The sequence below is a fragment of the Anopheles nili genome (genome assembly GCF_943737925.1).
Source record: "Anopheles nili chromosome X unlocalized genomic scaffold, idAnoNiliSN_F5_01 X_unloc_1, whole genome shotgun sequence".
NCBI lineage: Eukaryota > Metazoa > Arthropoda > Insecta > Diptera > Culicidae > Anopheles > Anopheles nili.
In genome coordinates, this window is record NW_026525467.1 from 17,038 (window position 1) to 34,585 (window position 17,548).

A 17,548-nucleotide genomic window follows, 5' to 3' on the forward strand; every position below is an offset into this window, starting at 1 on the left:
ACAACAAAGAAACTCGTAATCTCTTTAAGAATGTTTTAAGAATGCTCAGAATTTCTTGAAATGCTATCATTTTCAGTGCTGATGACTATCAAAAGATTATTTATAATTAAAGACTTTGTGACTAGCGAACGTTTCGGTTCGTTCGACTTTTTTTTAATTACTTTAATTTCATAACAGAATCTGAAGACTATCAATAGATTAATTTATTCGTTCAAAACATTGTCAAAAATGATTGCCATTCAGTGTATCTCAATAATCAATTTCCATGACGAACTTATGACGAAGAATATCTATACTTGGTTGATGTATGGGGCGGTCTAACGTTAATCATCTACTTGAATATACATCATTGTGTATATTTTTTCTGAAATTTCAGGTAATGAGCTGTTATCACATTTCTATCCAAAATTGACTTTTATGTAGTGAAAGCCAAAAATCTCTGACCATATGATACACTCTTCGAAGGACTGTCGTGATTCCAGGTTGTATGTTTATTTTTTTTTATTTATTGTTTTTTAAATGTGCAAATAGTCAAAGGATTTAAAGTTATAAAGAACGATATGTGTAGAGTGATAATCCCTGAAATAGGCTTTAATTTGGATTTTTTGTTATATTTTATAATTTGCCAATAGTCAAAGAATTTAAAGTTATAAAGAACGATATGTATAGAGTGATAATATCTGAAATAGGCTTTAATTTGATTTTTTTATTATATTTTATAATAACAATGACTCAAAACTAACCATTATTCAAAATAATGATAAAAAATTGGAAAAAACTAAAAATAGCTAAGCGATTAAGCCAGTGTGTGAATCAATGCAATTAAAAATGCTATGGTTATCTGATAAGTTACTTTAAAAATTGATTTTATTTACCTTCTTCTATTTTTAGCTGGATTATGCAAAAATCCTCCCATTTGCCGTCGTCGTATTTCAGTTTCCTTTACAATAAGTTCAAAGTGCAACTGGATACTTCGTCATGCGATCAAAACAAACCCTACATAAAATAATAATTCCTAATCTTACATAAACAAGAAGATAATTTTCTCAAGATTGATGTAGAAATGAAACATTGCCATAGTTAATTGCTTGAAGGTTTTAAATGCCATTTAAATAGGACTTAACTAATATTACAAATATCTAAAGGCTTCGTAAAAAATGAAATTCAATATTATAAATTTTTTGGGCTTTGAAAAGCCAAATAAACGGACCATATTTCGAATTTGATATCACGAATCTGCTGCAACCTGGTTGAAATCGCTTAACTCTTGCCGCTCAGTCTGAAGAAAAATATAGCGGAAAATGGAAAAAAAATATAGCGTGATAGTAACAAATTACTGTATCATTAATAGTTTTTATGAAAATAATTACTCTTTGAAAAAATCGGTGACAAACAAGAATGTTTTGTGAAAAATCCTAATTTGCAAAAATGCTAATTTCAATGAAAAAAAAATAAAACTCTTTTATGACAAGGCGGTGATACTGGCATCCAGTATAGTTCGTTTCTCGCCATGTGTATAAGATGCTGGTTCAGACACAATAGAATATTTATGATACCATCATAGGCTCGTTAGAATTCGGTCGTTTGTAAGCCAAACCAAAATCGATTATACTTGGGTTATTTACCCTGTCATAAATAACCGATATCCAATCCGAACGGTGTACTTTTCCAAGTCGTGTAATGCGATAGAATTTCTTGAAGACACGTTGTTTCAACTTGCCCTACACTTCGCACTTGGAGAAATACTTTCAGATGGAACATTTTGTTAAATCAGACGACACATCTGAAATCGAGTCCTTCAAGCCCGAGGATTTAAAACATACCGGCCAGACATTCACGACTTCAAGGATGGGTAAAAAAGCAAAAAATCCTGTCGTTCTTCGTAGCTCCGCAGCTGGTAACAGTAATGACCAAAGCAGTTCACGATCTTTACGAAGAAGTCCTAAAATGCTAAAGCAAAAGACGCGCGATTCCGACTGCTGTAGTATTAACTTTATCAAGTATTCATTGCACATATTCAATGCTATATTCTTGGTACGTACCTAGCAGTCATGAATATTATTATGCCTATTGCTTAAAAGTATTTGTATATATATATAAATGTATGTATATATGTATGTATATATATATATAAATATATATATATATATATATATATATATATATATATATATATATATATATATATATATATATATATATATATATATATATATATATATATATATATATATATATATATATATAAAAGTATTTGTATATATATATATATATATAAATGTATGTATATATGTATGTATATATATATAAATATATATATATATATATATATATATATATATATATATATATATATATATATATATATATATATATATATATATATATATATATATATATATATATATATATATATATATATATATATATATATATATATATTATGTCTTGATATGAATATTTTTAATTATTGTTTTATACATTTAATATTATATCGCATTCTACATTTTTTTAAATTCCTTTCAAATTTATTTTTTTCCGTTAGATGTCTGGGTTAGCCATAGTCGGAATTACAGTTTGGACTATATTTTTTAAGCATCAGTATATTTCACTACTATCTACAACAAACTACACTATCGGGACGTATGCTTTGTTGGCAGCTGGATTGCTAGCAGTTTTCGGTGGTGTTATTGGTTGTTGTAGTGTGTGGCACGAGCATCGTGGAATTTTGTTATTGGTAAGTATTCATTTTTTTTACTACACTTTTATATGTATCTGTTTTACTACTTTATTTATTTGTACCTGTCGTGTACCACTCAAAATAACATATCTTTTAAATAGAAAAAAAATAATTTCCTTACCCACATATTGCAAAAAATCTATGTTCCATTTCATTCTGGAAGTTGGACTTCTGCATCGTACCGTAATTAAAACTTAGTAAAGCACAAGAGTAAAAAGATAAAAAATTAATAAACTAAAATTATTTTTAGTTTTAGCGAGCTCAAGCTCTAACGAGCAGCAACATTCCTACTTGAAATGAATATCACCAATGGATCCATAAATCAGATATTGGTTAGAGTATAACAGTTAGCTTATAATAGTTGGCCACTGTACTGCTTTGATGTTTTGAATCAGAAACTATTTCGTTTGTTTATGGCGCTGCACAGTAACGCTGTGGACTATTGAACTCCCGAATTCGTATTTTAACTATCTACAAATGCATAAAACTATAAAGTTACAATCGAAGAAAAATTGTCGTGATGTTTTTATTACTTCGCGATGATGTTTAAAAAAATACCAAATAATGTTTTAATACATCGCGCATTTAATGATTTTTACTAGTCGTGTTAAACGTTCCTCTTACTTGTCATTCAGTGCTTAGTTTATTGTTAATGAGTTAAACTATTTTAAATTAAATTTTTCATATATTTTTTTCACGTTATAATAGTCAAGTTTCATCTCCCTTCACTTCTCAAATAACTCTATTAATATACCCACTGGCTGGAAAATACGCTAACTGTGATAATCTTTGGCTCAAAAATACTTCCTCATATTGACTTCTTAGTCTATACAAAGTATAGACGTTTCAGCTCCTTCGGGTGGGGGATCATTGAGCAGCGATGTTGTATATTTCCTAACACAACATCGAATCGTTAAAAATTAAAAAAAAATCAGCTAGTTATTGATAAAATAACTTATTAGATGGATCTCAATTTTTTAATTAAAAAAAAAAAAAAAAAATATATATATATATATATATATATATATATATATATATATATATATATATATATATATATATATATATATATATATATATATATATATATATATATATATATATATATATATATCCACAACGATTCTAGTCTAGTAATCATGACGCCAATTTGTTAGGCCTTACATTCATTTACTGTTTCATCCTTTTGAATTTTAATATTCAACAGTACACATTTATTTTGTTGTTTGTGTTCCTCTTGGAATCTATCGTGGGCGGCTTAGCTTATCTTTACGAAACACAAATTGAAAATGAATTACAACATGGCCTTAATTCTACTTTTATGGATCATTACGGTGTGAGCGTTCGGCAAACGAATGCCATTGATAACATGCAGCAAGAGGTGGGTATAGATTTTTCTATTTATCTTTTTAAATTTTCAGCAAAAAAGTATCAAAAAGACAATGTGATAAATCTCTCAAGTATCTGCAATCATGATTTAGTCATCGATTATATTGCATCAATTTATTAGATTATGTATAGTCTTTGTTGATCTTGTGATAGCGTCTTGTGTTTCACCAACTTTATTATCTTATCCAATGAAAGTTTTCCTGCTGTGGAGCAATACGGTTTGAAGATTGGCGGTACAGTGTATGGTTGCGTTCACGACGTAAGGATTTGATTAAACCGACAGAGGGACGTTTGGTGCCTGATTCGTGCTGCATTACTGTATCAGCCAAATGTGGCATGCGCGATGGTCCTAGTAATATTCACTATACGGTAAGACCGAATGTAAAAATGTTAAATTTGTTGTGGCACAGCTTTCTATTCCATATTCGACTATTCTTTATAGGGTTGCATATATGAAATGACGAATGATCTTAAATACCATTTGATAATACTTGGTGCCATCGGACTCGGATTGAGTGTAATACAGGTGTTTGGGATGGTTATGTCCTGCTGCCTTTATATTAAACTTAAAGATGTATTGGACTGACGAAAACAAGCGGATGCAATAGTTGAACTAATGGATCCGCTACCGGACAACTTAAGCCTTATTTATGGGTATAACGATCAGAGAGTATGACGAGAAAATCAACTCCCATGAATTACGTTACAGTTTTAGATGTTAGTGAAAGTTCCAGTTCTAATAATTTGTTCTATTATTATTATTGTTATAGGAAATGTTAAAAATACGACAAAAGGAATGTCTGTTGTAATTGTTATAATTAAATAGAGAAAAAGTGTAGGATCAGAAAAATATATTATTACAAACGGTTTATATAGATGTATGTTAAAAAAGATTTTGTCATTATTAGGATACTTAGTGAGACAAAATATATTTAGTAGATTTTATCAATTTAATATTAGTATATAAACATCTTCCCAAACAAATTAACATATTCACATGCTGTTTCTGCTTCATTCTGGTTATGAAGAGCAGAACACAGAGATCTAACTAGACGCTGCATATCACAATTGCGTAGAATCTTGAAAGATTCCTTCAAATATCAATAGATTCTTTCAGGATTCACTTCAACAAATTGATGTTCTATCCGTTTCTTAATCACATCATTCTACCCGTTTGCTAATGTCTTATTTCAACAAGCTACCGTCGCGTAGTATCAATCCATTGTTCTTATTATTAATCTTGCCTTGCTATGCTAAGGCTATCTATGACTTGAAATGGAAGGTAGTTGGATGGTCATAACAACAACATAAAATTCAAATATATCTGACCTATTACTGTAAGGTGTGATATTTCAAAAGAAACACAATTTTTCTTGATTTTACCATTTTACCAGTTTACTTTATCTGCTATAAGTAATTGGATTCTACAATCTACCACCCACATCTACAACCCCAATAAAAAATTCTGCTGTTTCTAAAATATACATGTAAAACATATCAATATACGTGTTTGTCACGCAATAATTTTATAAAACATATGTACAAATATTAAGAGTTTATTGTTCAATCCTATATTATGCCGTTTCCAAAGATATTCCTCGGAAACGGCACAAAACAAATTCTTACATTACTTTGACCCATAGCTTCCAATACTAAACCTACTTATAAAGCATATGTTTTTTTGCAATATGACGATTGTTTGAGTATTTTCGTACATTTTACTCACGCGCTTGGCTTGTTGGGCTTCCTTTAGTCCGATTCCTTGTCAAAATGATTTTGAGTATTATTTTTAATACGCATTGTACTTAAAAAAGGCATTCCCGTAGGATCCTTCAAAACTCCTGAGAATAATAATAAATAGAAACTACACACAGCGTTCAAGTAACTTAAATTTTCACATGTTACAGTCTTATCCGGTATTAGCTCACATATTTGCGATACGTTTATGCGAGTGTCCAATTCTACTTCTCCATTAGTCTTGTGGGTCAAAACCTACGTAATCGACCTGTCATGACAGTACATGTTAGCTATCCTAAACTCTTCAGTCCAGTGAGTTTGTTTTCATATTCGCTCATTCACATTCGCATTTTTATTTTTGTCTCTTTTAAAATTTCTTCATCTAAAAAGTACCTTCAAAGCTAACTACTTTAATAAACAAAAAATATATTGCACTGAATTTGATTAAATTATTACCACAACAGGCGTAGGACAGTAAGGAAATAATTTACACTATGTTTCATTCTGTCGTTAACAAAAGCGAGCATCAAAAGTGATACCGGTGTTTTTCATTAGCTGAAAGCTTTCATGCTTCTCACAGTAGGGTGAAACCGATAAAATATATTCATTATCATCCACTGAGTCGGTAATAACCCAAGTCCTCTCCAGCATCGGCTGCGTTAGCTTGTGGACGAAAAGCTGATGTAAAAGATTTTGCTGCTCCCTGCATAAGAAAAGAAACAAACGGACGGAAAAGAAGATTTGACAAAAATGTTGGTTATAAATATTTTACGTATGCCAAAAATAATAATCAAATTAATATTTAACATATCTAAATAATTATATTGAATTTATTTTGTACCTGTAGTGCAACACCCAAAAATTGAGACACCGCGCGAGTTACTCCAATCGCTGCATTCAACAATTGTCCACCGGGGTTGATGCCAAATCCACCGAATAACGAAGGAGGCTCCTCGGTTACACTAGGGTTGATTGGTTTCTGTAATAAGAAAGTTTCTCTTCAATATGCTGATGCAACAGGTGTTTGATTTGTCCAGCGGAAAATTTTCGTACCGCATCCGGATCTAATCCTTCATCACCAAATGACTGCGTCAGTGGTGCCGTTTTTCCACCAGCAAGACCTCCGCCACCACTCAATCCAAATGTTCCTGTTCTGAGATTGCTAGCACTACTCCCCCCACTTGGAGCCCGATTACGCGGCTGCGGTGCTGTTGCTTGCCACTCGCGCCATAGCCAGTTCAAGCCGTCCAGTATCGGACTTTGTGATCGTAAAGGAGGTGGTTGCGGAGGACGAGTCTGTCTCAGTATTGCCCGTTGCGTAAAAATTAAGGGAGGTGATGTAGACGTCCATGTCGGAGATGCTTGAGCCAAAATATTTTCAAAGTTGCCATTCGTATTTGACGGACCAATGCCTCGTTGTTTCAGAATAGATGCTAAAATCGCTTCGTTAGTTTTACCGTAAAACTCTGGACTTTCAATCACCGCTGGGCTACTGTTGTGCTGCTGTTGTTGCGTCAGAAGTAGCTTCTTTAAGAATTCTCCGTCTGATGTACGGGATGGGGTAGTGGTTGCTGTGGTCGTTGTAGTTGTCACCTTCGACATTGCCTTTGTATCAATACTCGCTAGTAATGGCGACGTACCACCTGCTCCCAGTTGCTTTGTAAGACTCGGAATATCATTGGCAGTGATGGGTCTTCCAAGTAAATTTGATAGAAGCTTCAAATCGGTGTTGTACTGCTGAATTTCGCGATCCAATTGGTTCTTAGTGTTTTTAATCTCCTCCGGAGACAGCGTGGACACTGTCGGTTTGAGAATATCCTTCAGCTGGCTCTCCGTAACAGCCCTATCGAACGAAGAAAACTCGTTGCTGCTTACTACGGGCAGGCGAGCAATACTTTTAGGATCCCGTTGTATTGCCAGCTGAAGTATTCTGTTTGCTAGTGGCGTGTCGACAAGTGGATTTGGTGTTGCAAACTTGGATAATTTACGCTAGAGTAAGGAATAATATTTTTATATTGATCGTCCATTGAAAACTAAGTGAAATATTATACAAACCACATCGTTCAAAAAAACCGGATCGTCCTTGTTAGTAATGACTGTACTCAGGTTTGGAGTTACTGTTGTTTTAGGTGTAATAGCCACCGTTCTCAAAGTCGTTGTGGTGCTAATAGTAGTAGTCGTAGGTACCGTTGTTGTGGATATTGTTGTAGGAGTGGTTGGCTTTCTGGTAGTTTTACGTACATTACTATTCTGGCCGCCGTTCAAAAATCGTGCCAATTGACGCTAAATAAAGAAGACGTTTTCTAAATCGTCCTGTGTCCTTTTGAGAAGTTTACTTACCAGAAAAGCCAAATCCTCTATGTCGGAATGCGTTGTAGTACGTGGTTTTCGTGTGGTAGAAGAATAGACAGAGTTTGGCGATTTACTCGATACGCTTTGGATTGTTGTTGTAGTAGGCATCGGCGAGCTATTTTGTTGTTGTTTTGTGCTCATAATAATGGATGATTCAGAGGTGTTTGTGATTGGTGACGTTATCGCAGGACTCATAATGGTCTCCATAGTCGTTGTTTTAGACGAGGGATTTATAAGAACATCAGCATTTTGAGTGACGCTAGGAATATCTGATGTAGATTTCATGACATGTTTTGCAGAAATCGTCGTTGTTGTTGCAAGCGTATTAGATTCCGTTTCTACGTTGCGCTCTTTCAGTGCAATTGTTTCTTCCGTCAATGGTAGCTCATTACTTATTTTGCTTTCTAACAAATCAGAACTATCACGCATTACTCCGATACCAACCGCGTTCTGATCTAGATTTATTTTACTCAAACTGGATTTTTCTTTAGCAATTTTTATCGTATCTGGTACGGTGTTTTCGCGAAGACTTAGGAATGATTCAGTTGTCGTGAATTTTGGTTTACTAGTAGTTGAGGTTGTTTCTTCATTATTTATAATTTCCCTAGAACTTGAAGTAGCTGTCGGTTTCCATCGGTAAATCAAGTCTGGGGCATTTGGACGTAATACTCTAATATCTTCATGACCATTTTTTTCCTGCAGTTTAAACAATAGAAACACAATTGGTACTTATTCAATACAACCATGCATTTATTATAGCTTACTGTCGCTTCTTTGCTAGATGTGGCGTTCCACTCATCATTAATTCCATCCGTTTTGTGTGTTAATTTAATCTTAGGTGCGGCTAAGCTAAACACGTTGTCCGATTTCACTTTAGCATCCAATTGGTTCTCTTCGTTGTACTTGCGTAATATTTCAATAATAGTCGTCGTACCCTGTTAATTTAAAGGAATCATAAATAATAATTTGGTGCGCAAAAGGAATTTAAATAAGCAGATGTAGCTAATGTTATCTACAGCAACGTGCAAAAGCAAATGTACTGTGTATCTACAAACAGTGATCATACAAATATGACATAGAAATATAGGAGTGAATGAAATAGAACAGGTGTGTAAGGAGAGTAGGATCAAAACAGAAGTTTTAAAGTTTTCATTTTGTTAAATTACGAAATATATTCATAACACGCATAAGAATTAGCAATTTGCAGCTCCACAGATAAGTAGATTTCATAAAATTTGATGTATGGAAAAAAAGCATGCAAAAAAATTTCAGCCTAGAACACATCATGCACCAAAGCAAGGAAATAATCAAGAAATAAAAGCAGTAAATCTATACGGATCACTATGTCGCTATGTTGTCTAACAAATGCATATCGATTATTAGCTCTAAAATATGTTCTATAATTCGAGAGGTACTACGTAATCTAGCGAATAATTGCAATGCAGCAATATAATGATTTTTCATGTACCGTGGCTTGGTTCTTTGTGGTAGAGAAAGCAATACTAGAAGGATGAGCAGTTGTACTATACACAATCGAACTCTTCGCGGTTTGTGTGTTGGTGGCAGTAGTGTTGAAAGAAGAACTAGTGCTAGGATTGGTAGAGGTGGAAACAAAAGTTTTGCCAAACGATGCAGCATTGCTCAACGACTGTAGTATTGGTGGCATTTCCGATGTTTTATAAATTGCACTGTTTGGGTCACGTAGCTCACGCGGGTCTATGTTGGTAACTTCCACAGGACTGTAATGCTTCACCTCAGGTACGAGCGTACCGTTTGGATAGCGCCTTACCACGGTACCGTTTGGAAATATTCCATACACAATCCGTGAGTTTTCAGTAGTTGTTTGAACTACTTCATCTTCTCCACCGATTACCCGCCGTACAACAGTATTGTTCGGAAGGATGCCATATACAACAATGCCGCGTGATCTTTTGTTGAGAGAAGAGGCTGAAATAGCCATAGGACCCGTAGTAGCAGAAATTGCATGAGCGGTGGAATTAACTGTGCCAGGCATAACAGTAGCAACGGTGCTAGATAGAAACCTAGCCGCTGACGAAAGTAAAGACTTATGAACAGAAGGTTCTACCAGTGCGGCAGGGGCCGTGTTTTGAAAATCATATGGCAAAACGGGTATGCGTTCTGCAAATCTCGGTCGATACTCGTCGATTGGATTTTTTAGAGATTTGGCAAAACCGTGCCCAGCTAGCAGGTCGGAAGGAGATGGGCGAGTGGTGGCATCGGAAACACTTGGAAAAGAGTGAAGCGTCCTACTTACGGTCATTGAGGCTGGCGTAACGTATGCAGTCGATATCGTCTGTTTTGAACCAGTGGAGAAAGCGATCGGAGTGATAAAGGTGGTGGTGATTGGTGTACTGTTCATGATCTTTACTGACAATTCAGTTGCATGGTCAAAAGGGCTAGCAGAAGCCATATCTGGTGATTGCTGATGGTTAGTGTAAGCGTTTGTCGTAGCAGATGATACGAACTCTTGGGAATCGTTCATTGGATTGGTACTTCTTGGTACTAAAGCGGAGTTGTTAATAATTTCTTGCTTATCGGTAGATGCAATGGTGATAGGTGTGGAATGAGTAGTTTGTCCATGCGTAGTGATATCTTCTTCTTCTTCTTGAGGAAACGTTGAGTATGGTATCAGAGATTCGTGTGGGATGGGAATAGGAGTCAAACGACTGTTTGTTGCAGGTTGCGGCACATTCAGAAGGGTAGTGGAAGCAGGTTTGTTAATTGGTAATGCATCATTATATGAAGCATTTACAACAAATATGCGCTCTGAATGCACTATTTCAGTAGGAGATGTGCTAGGAAGCATGCCCGTAGAAATGGTACTAAATGCAGGGGTTGTAGTAATCTCTGCTATGTCTCGTTCTACAGTCAGGAGGGTCGTGTGCTGTGTTGTTGTTGCTGTCATAGTTGCCATCGCCTTCTTTTCTGCTGCAAGAACTAGCGGTTTCTGTGTGGTGGACAAAGAATAAACAACGGCATCATCATCATTGTCATAGGCGTAGCTGTTAATCACTGTGTCACGCACGGTCGGAGCAACAAGATCAAGCAAGTTATCAGTATTATCAATTGTTGATACTTCTGGCAATGAATCTGCATCCATACGAACACGGGTTTGAATGTGATTTTCAGAGTTAAGGTTGCTATTACTATTCCTTTCTTCTTGCTCAAACAATCGTGCCCTCACTGGCGCAATTGTGGCCGCAGTCATGCCTTTGGTATCCGCCAATAAACCAATGCTTTCAACCGACTGAATCCCTTTCGCGATGGTGGCACTTGCATTGGTTAGATCTGTTTTATTTACAATCATGTTATCAGCAGATTCCTGATAGCCAGTATGTACAAGCGTACTACCCGTGCTCACTGGTGGTACGTCTAGAACGGAGGCAGAACTGTTGCCCAGCAATTCTAGTACCTTATCGTTGGATTTGCTAAGAAATAGAGATGGTTCTGGTGATGAAGATAAAGGAGGTTGTGGAGTGGTCGTAGTGGTAGTAGTAGTGGTGGTAGTGGTTGTGGTGGTAGTTGTGGTGGTAGTAGTTGTGCTGGAAGTGGTTGAAGTTGAAGTGGTGCTCGTCGAAGATGAAGACACAGAAGCTGGTGCATCGGTGCTGGAGGACAAAAATTGTAAACTTTCTGTTGGCTGCGAAAGGATTTCGGAGAGCGCGCTGAATATCGACACGGTTACTGCTGAAGGCACATCCTGCACTCGGTGGTTCGGAGAGTCGATGTCTATGCGACTCTCTGTTAAGCCGGATGAAACGGGGGCAATCTGTTTTTCGGTACCCAAAATATTTTTTTCTACATCAACGACGTCCTGCTTGCTTGATGACGCCGTTCGATGGACCTCCAGCATATTTCGTTCCAGTTTCAGCTCATTTTCTATGTAGTCAATACTATCTTGTTGGCCGTATTGATAGGTTTCAATGACCGTAGCAGAATAACCATCATTGAAATCAATTTCGTTAGCAAGTGCAGCGGTGGAGGAATGTGAAGATAGGCTTGCGAGGCGGCTTGTCAGTTTTGTGCTGTAGTTAGCAGAATTTTGTATAGTTTCACCACCAACTTTTACCTGAAATTAAGGGGGCACCATTTTAAATGCCAAAATAGTAATCAAAATTATTTTCATGAGCACATGCTACATATCAGGCTATCATTAAATAAATTAAAACATATATAAAAATACATAAAATCTATGGAAAAAAAATATTCGAAGTAAAAAAGGTGTTGATGTGACAATAATATCAATATTTCCTAAATAACGTTGACCGCTATCTGCATGCACTTCTTTTGATAAGTGCGGATGATTTAAACAATTTTACCATTTTAAGCGATGCAAAATAGGAGGGGCGTAGCCTGTTTGTATAAAATATTTAATTTAATTTGGCTAAGCAGATTGACAGCGATAGAAACAACGATTTTAATTCGTATGGTATGAATTATTCAGCTTTTTATCTAGATCTCTTTTCTAAATTACTCGCTCAATACTGCACGAACTTAAAAATCACAATCACTAAAAATACAAAGCACGCTAAAATCTTTTGTAACAAAATTGAAATTTTATATCAGCTGTATATTTCAAATAACAGTGTTTACGTGGCCAGACAATAACCCTTGAACTTTCCAGGACCTACGGTTTGTATTGACTAATAGAAGAAATATTTGCGGATCAAGGTGTGAATTAGTTTTGCCGCAAAGCTAAGACGAATTTCTTTCTGGTCAATAAGGAAACGCCTCTTAACCGTAATTTAAGGCACCGCGTATTTTCAAGATTTGTTTAATTGGCATGGTAAACTTGGAGCATGCGAAATCTAGGAACCGTTTTAAGATAAAAATAGGTTCATTGAGATATTATACTAATTCTAGACGCTTAAGATAACATAATTTGTATTTATGAATATCTCATGTTAGCTAGACGTCTCCACCCCAACAAAATCTAGTACCAAAAAAAAACCTATAGTAACCACGGCTGGATCTGGCTGGATGAGAAACCCTCAAAACTACTTTTTATTCTTCTTCTTCTCAAATGACTCAAAACCGGTGAACGGTCAAGAGCTGCGTTGACTTTGTTGCTTCATCTCTCAGCAACCAGATTATTTTAAAATCTAAAATTTCGAAATTGTTGCATTTAAAAAATTTCTGTCGAATAATTTTAAATCATAAAAGTTGGCTATGGTGATTTTTTGCCTTTTGCATCGCACCATTTGATACCGTACAAAGGATCGACTGTAGTTTACTACTGCGTGAAAAAATTCAAGTCTTCGAAAGCCCTCACACGGCCTTGACTGTAGAACGGGTTTTGCGCAATTTAAGAAGAAGTTACTTTTATTTCGAAAGGTTCCTTTTCTCCCTTACTCCTATTTACAAGATAGCGTTTCGGGCACACAAGTTTGCTCCGATTCCATGGCATAGGTAACAGGAACCCTAACGAGATAAAAGGCGACGAGCGAAAAAAAAGATGATGATCGCATAATACCACTACTTCGAATCAGCTAGTGTCGTCTGTTCTCTCTATTAAAGGCACAACCGAGAAAATAAAATCCTATAAATGCTGTATGGATGAATGTTTTCCATCTGAGCCAGATTTGTACTCTTATGCTGAGCACAAGCACACATATTGGGCTGAGTACAAGCGCACATATGTATATCACTTCTTTTCCATCAAGAATCAAATTTCCTGTGATAGGAATCATCTTTTTAGAAGATGAAACATCAGACTTCAGTAAAAATACAATGCAAATACATCGCTGTAAGCAGATACAATGTTTAGATAAATATATGTATAAATAAAAAAATATGTATATATATATATAAATATATATATGTAAATATATACATACATATATATATATATATATATATATATATATATATATATATATATATATATATATATATATATATATATATATATATATATATATATATATATATATATATATATATATATATATATATATATATATATATATTTATATATATATATATATATATATATATATATATATATATATATATATATATATATATATATATATATATATATATATAAATATATATATATATATATATATATATATATATATATATATATATATATATATATATATATATATATATATATATATATATATATATATATATATGTTTATATATATATATGTATATATATATATATATATATATATATATATATATATATATATATATATATATATATATATATATATATATATATATAAATATATATATATATATATATATATATATATATATATATATATATATATATATATATATATATATATATATATATATATATATATATATATATATATATATATATATATATATATATATATATGAGTGTGTGTTTATGCTTGTCTGTGTGTTTGCGAGTATACGTTATTTTTCGAATATTTTAGATTTTAGACAGGTTGTTTTAAATTGCTTTCATTTACATTAACGGGTAAAACAATCCAACGTATATGGAATACTGACGATGTTTTAGATGTACATACCGTGGACAATGTTGTAAGTGTTGGGATAGTAGGCGTGTACACGACAGGCTTTCTACTCCGAATAGATGAAAATGATGCGGATCGTTGTTTAGGCTTTGAAATAAACGTATGTAAAACATTATTTTAACATTTTTATATGAAATTAATATCTCAACAATACAATTGATGAATATACTACGAGAACATTGCAACTTTTCTAATTTAATTTTTATACATTTATAATTATAACTTTTTTGTAACTTGCATTTTTGGCAATGATATAATCGTAAATTTACCTACCGCAATGTTTGTATTATTTTGGCTGGATACTCTCGAAAGTCTTGATTTTATGATTGAAGTTGTTCTAAACGGTGGAAATTGGCTTGTGTTACGTGCAATAGTAGCAGACTCCGACTTGACAATCTGCTTCGTTCTCGTGTTAAATTCTGTCGGTATTATCGTGCGTCTTGATTGAAGCACTTGTTGCGAATGCTTTACAATATTTGATTTAGATATATTTGACTCGGATATAGTGAATACTGGAGTATGCTGCGAAGAAGACTCTATACGAGATGCAGCAAAAAATGATTTTCTGCTCGTGGTCGTCGGCTCCGATGTCGTCGTTGAACGATAAATTGGGATGTTTTGTTTTTTCGAATACATTCGAACAGATCTAGGTGTGATTAATTTAACAGTAGTCTTTGGTACTGGCGTTGTCGTACTTATAATTTTCACCTTATAGCGTGGGTCTATTCCATGATCAGAATCGTTTAATAGAGAATATTTGCTAGTAACCTGGTCTAATGAAACCGATTTTTTAGGCTCATTGATTGATCTAACTCTATTATGATCAAGTGAATTTTTATGTTTCTTAAGTTGTTCCTGCACAGAAACACTGAGCTGTAATGTTGAAGAATTCAGCTCTTTTGGCGAATTATTTGATGACGTTTTTGTTGATGAACCCTCTTCTTGGAAGAAATTATCAGTAGAATGAGCTTTCTCTTCAGAATTTCTGGAGAACTGCTCTTTTGTTGCTGATCCAATTCGATTTTTATGGTTTCTTGTTCTTTTAGTAGACTGAGCCAAAAGCCCACGATTCATATTCTCTTTACTTTTCTCTGCCAAGATGACAGATTTTTCTATGCTTGATGGTGGTTGTACAACATATTTAAGTTGGTTTTCTATCGACACTTCACCTGCATTTTGATGTTTTTTACGTCCAACTATTTCATGTGAAGTTTTTTCTAAATCTTTCACGTATGTAATTTTCAATTTATCCTCAGTTACATTATTTTTCAATAGCTTTTTAAATTGTTCCGGATAATTTTCTTCCGACGATACTTCATCATGCCGCTTCGAAAAAAATGTATTTTTGTCTTTCAGCCCTCCGCGGGATCTGGTCTGTGAGGTTGAGCGTTGCGTGGTGCTTGCACTAACTTCCAAAATTTCATTTGAGGTTCCATTATGTAAACGATATAATCCCCTTGTTCTTTCTCGAATAGGTTTATCAGAACTTCGAACAGTAGATACAGATTCTACTGTCGGGGTACTCTGTTTAGATCGTCGTCTACCGGGGGGCTTAACATATTCTAGAAAATTATATTCATGATTTTCGTCAAAGTTATCATTACGCCTTTGGAAAGCATTCTTCGAAACAGCTTTGGATCGTTGTGAAAGAGACAGTTTTTGATTTGTCTGTTGAGTTGAATAGAGTTTTCGGTCGGATTTAACGCTATTTTCAGTGCTAGTACTCCTAATTCTAGACACTACTGGCATTTTTGTGTATATTACATTATTTCCACTACCACTTGACACAGATGGTCCATTGCTTGATGTAGTTGTAACATATACCGGACGTTGTCGAATGTAATAAGCTTGCTGATCATCGGGCTTAGTCACAGACTCCGCAAACAATTCGGATGAAAATTGTAAATCGGTCTTTTGATATGGTGATGAAAAACGTACGGATCCTCGATTCGCCTGTAAACGATAAGCCGTATGACAAACATCAAATTATCTATTTACAAATTTAAGTAGATTAAAACAGAACGTTGCAATATGCTAGCTAATTTTACAGTCGATATGATTATTAATGGTTCTTTTTAGGTTTAGCTATCAATAGTTTGTGTGGTTCGAAAACTGAAGCGTGACCTTGTGGTACAAACACACGATGGTATCGGGCACAAATCTCGGTTGAGCCTCCCCCGTACGCCGGACTGACTATCTAGTTACGTGAAAATTCCAAATCATAGAAAGTCTTAACCTAGCAAGGGAGGCCTTGACCGCCCACCGGTTATTGAGTCATTTGAGAAGAAGATGAATGAATAGTTTGTTCATCAATGTCCCAGCGAAATAAAACACTCATCTTTCCACTCTACTTTTTTCCGTTTCCGCTCAACACGATTTCATCCACATCAATGTTGTTTAATTCTCCAAACCAATTTTCTACATTCAGCGAATGTTTATCAGGAGTACATTGTAGAGTAAACATCACCAACAGTTCCAATCTTTCGTTGTTTCATTAAGCTGCACGTTTGTGAATCTTTTGTTGTTGTAAGTGTATATTTCTCTAATGTATCAACCAACGAAGACATTGTTCCGTAGTAAGATGCTTCACATTGGCTTCAACTTCTTTCTTTGTAAAAATCTACACAACTCTCACCTTAATACTTTTTCATTCTTTCTCCGATTACCCAATTCTATTATTTTATCAGAATTAACATCTCTCAAATTTATCACTCACACTCACATTTCATTACGTACTCCTATGTGTTCTTTTCATCATATGTATAATTTTATGTGAACAGATGTG

General features: G+C 34.3%; 2 protein-coding genes across 2 annotated transcripts; one reads left to right on the forward strand and one right to left on the reverse strand.

Moving 5' to 3' along the window:
• The first annotated feature begins 462 nt into the window (after window positions 1-462).
• On the forward strand, window positions 463-5,006 carry LOC128729348 (CD151 antigen-like). The gene is made up of 6 exons (XM_053823025.1): window positions 463-485; window positions 892-2,034; window positions 2,546-2,737; window positions 3,948-4,121; window positions 4,325-4,498; window positions 4,572-5,006. The coding sequence occupies exons 2-6, from the start codon at window positions 1,753-1,755 to the stop codon at window positions 4,713-4,715; spliced, it is 966 nt and encodes a 321-aa protein (XP_053679000.1). The 5' UTR covers window positions 463-485; window positions 892-1,752; the 3' UTR covers window positions 4,716-5,006.
• A 1,335-nt stretch (window positions 5,007-6,341) lies between these two features.
• Window positions 6,342-16,622, reverse strand: LOC128729350 (mucin-5AC-like). Its single transcript, XM_053823030.1, has 13 exons — window positions 16,588-16,622; window positions 15,933-16,225; window positions 15,235-15,485; window positions 14,758-14,850; window positions 10,592-12,308; window positions 10,494-10,532; window positions 9,687-10,165; window positions 9,021-9,153; window positions 8,207-8,943; window positions 7,922-8,149; window positions 6,920-7,855; window positions 6,708-6,845; window positions 6,342-6,569 (listed from the first exon to the last, which is right to left on the reverse strand). Exons 1-13 carry the CDS (start codon window positions 16,620-16,622, stop codon window positions 6,477-6,479), a joined length of 5,172 nt encoding a protein of 1,723 aa, XP_053679005.1. The 3' UTR covers window positions 6,342-6,476.
• Window positions 16,623-17,548: the final 926 nt, after the last annotated feature.

Excerpts from the sequence above, each read along its gene's own strand:
- LOC128729348 (XM_053823025.1), top strand. The coding sequence starts at position 1,753 with ATGGAACATTTTGTTAAATCAGACGACACATCTGAAATCGAGTCCTTC. Across the intron at positions 2,035-2,545 it reads TATTCAATGCTATATTCTTG|ATGTCTGGGTTAGCCATAGT; the intron begins GTACGTACCTAG and ends TTTTTCCGTTAG. Across the intron at positions 4,499-4,571 it reads CTAGTAATATTCACTATACG|GGTTGCATATATGAAATGAC; the intron begins GTAAGACCGAAT and ends TATTCTTTATAG.
- LOC128729350 (XM_053823030.1), bottom strand. The coding sequence starts at position 16,622 with ATGATCAGCAAGCTTATTACATTCGACAACGTCCG. Across the intron at positions 15,486-15,932 it reads TAAAAAACATCAAAATGCAG|ACCCACGCTATAAGGTGAAA; the intron begins GTGAAGTGTCGA and ends ATCATGGAATAG. Across the intron at positions 12,309-14,757 it reads CACTTACAACATTGTCCACG|GTAAAAGTTGGTGGTGAAAC; the intron begins GTATGTACATCT and ends CCTTAATTTCAG.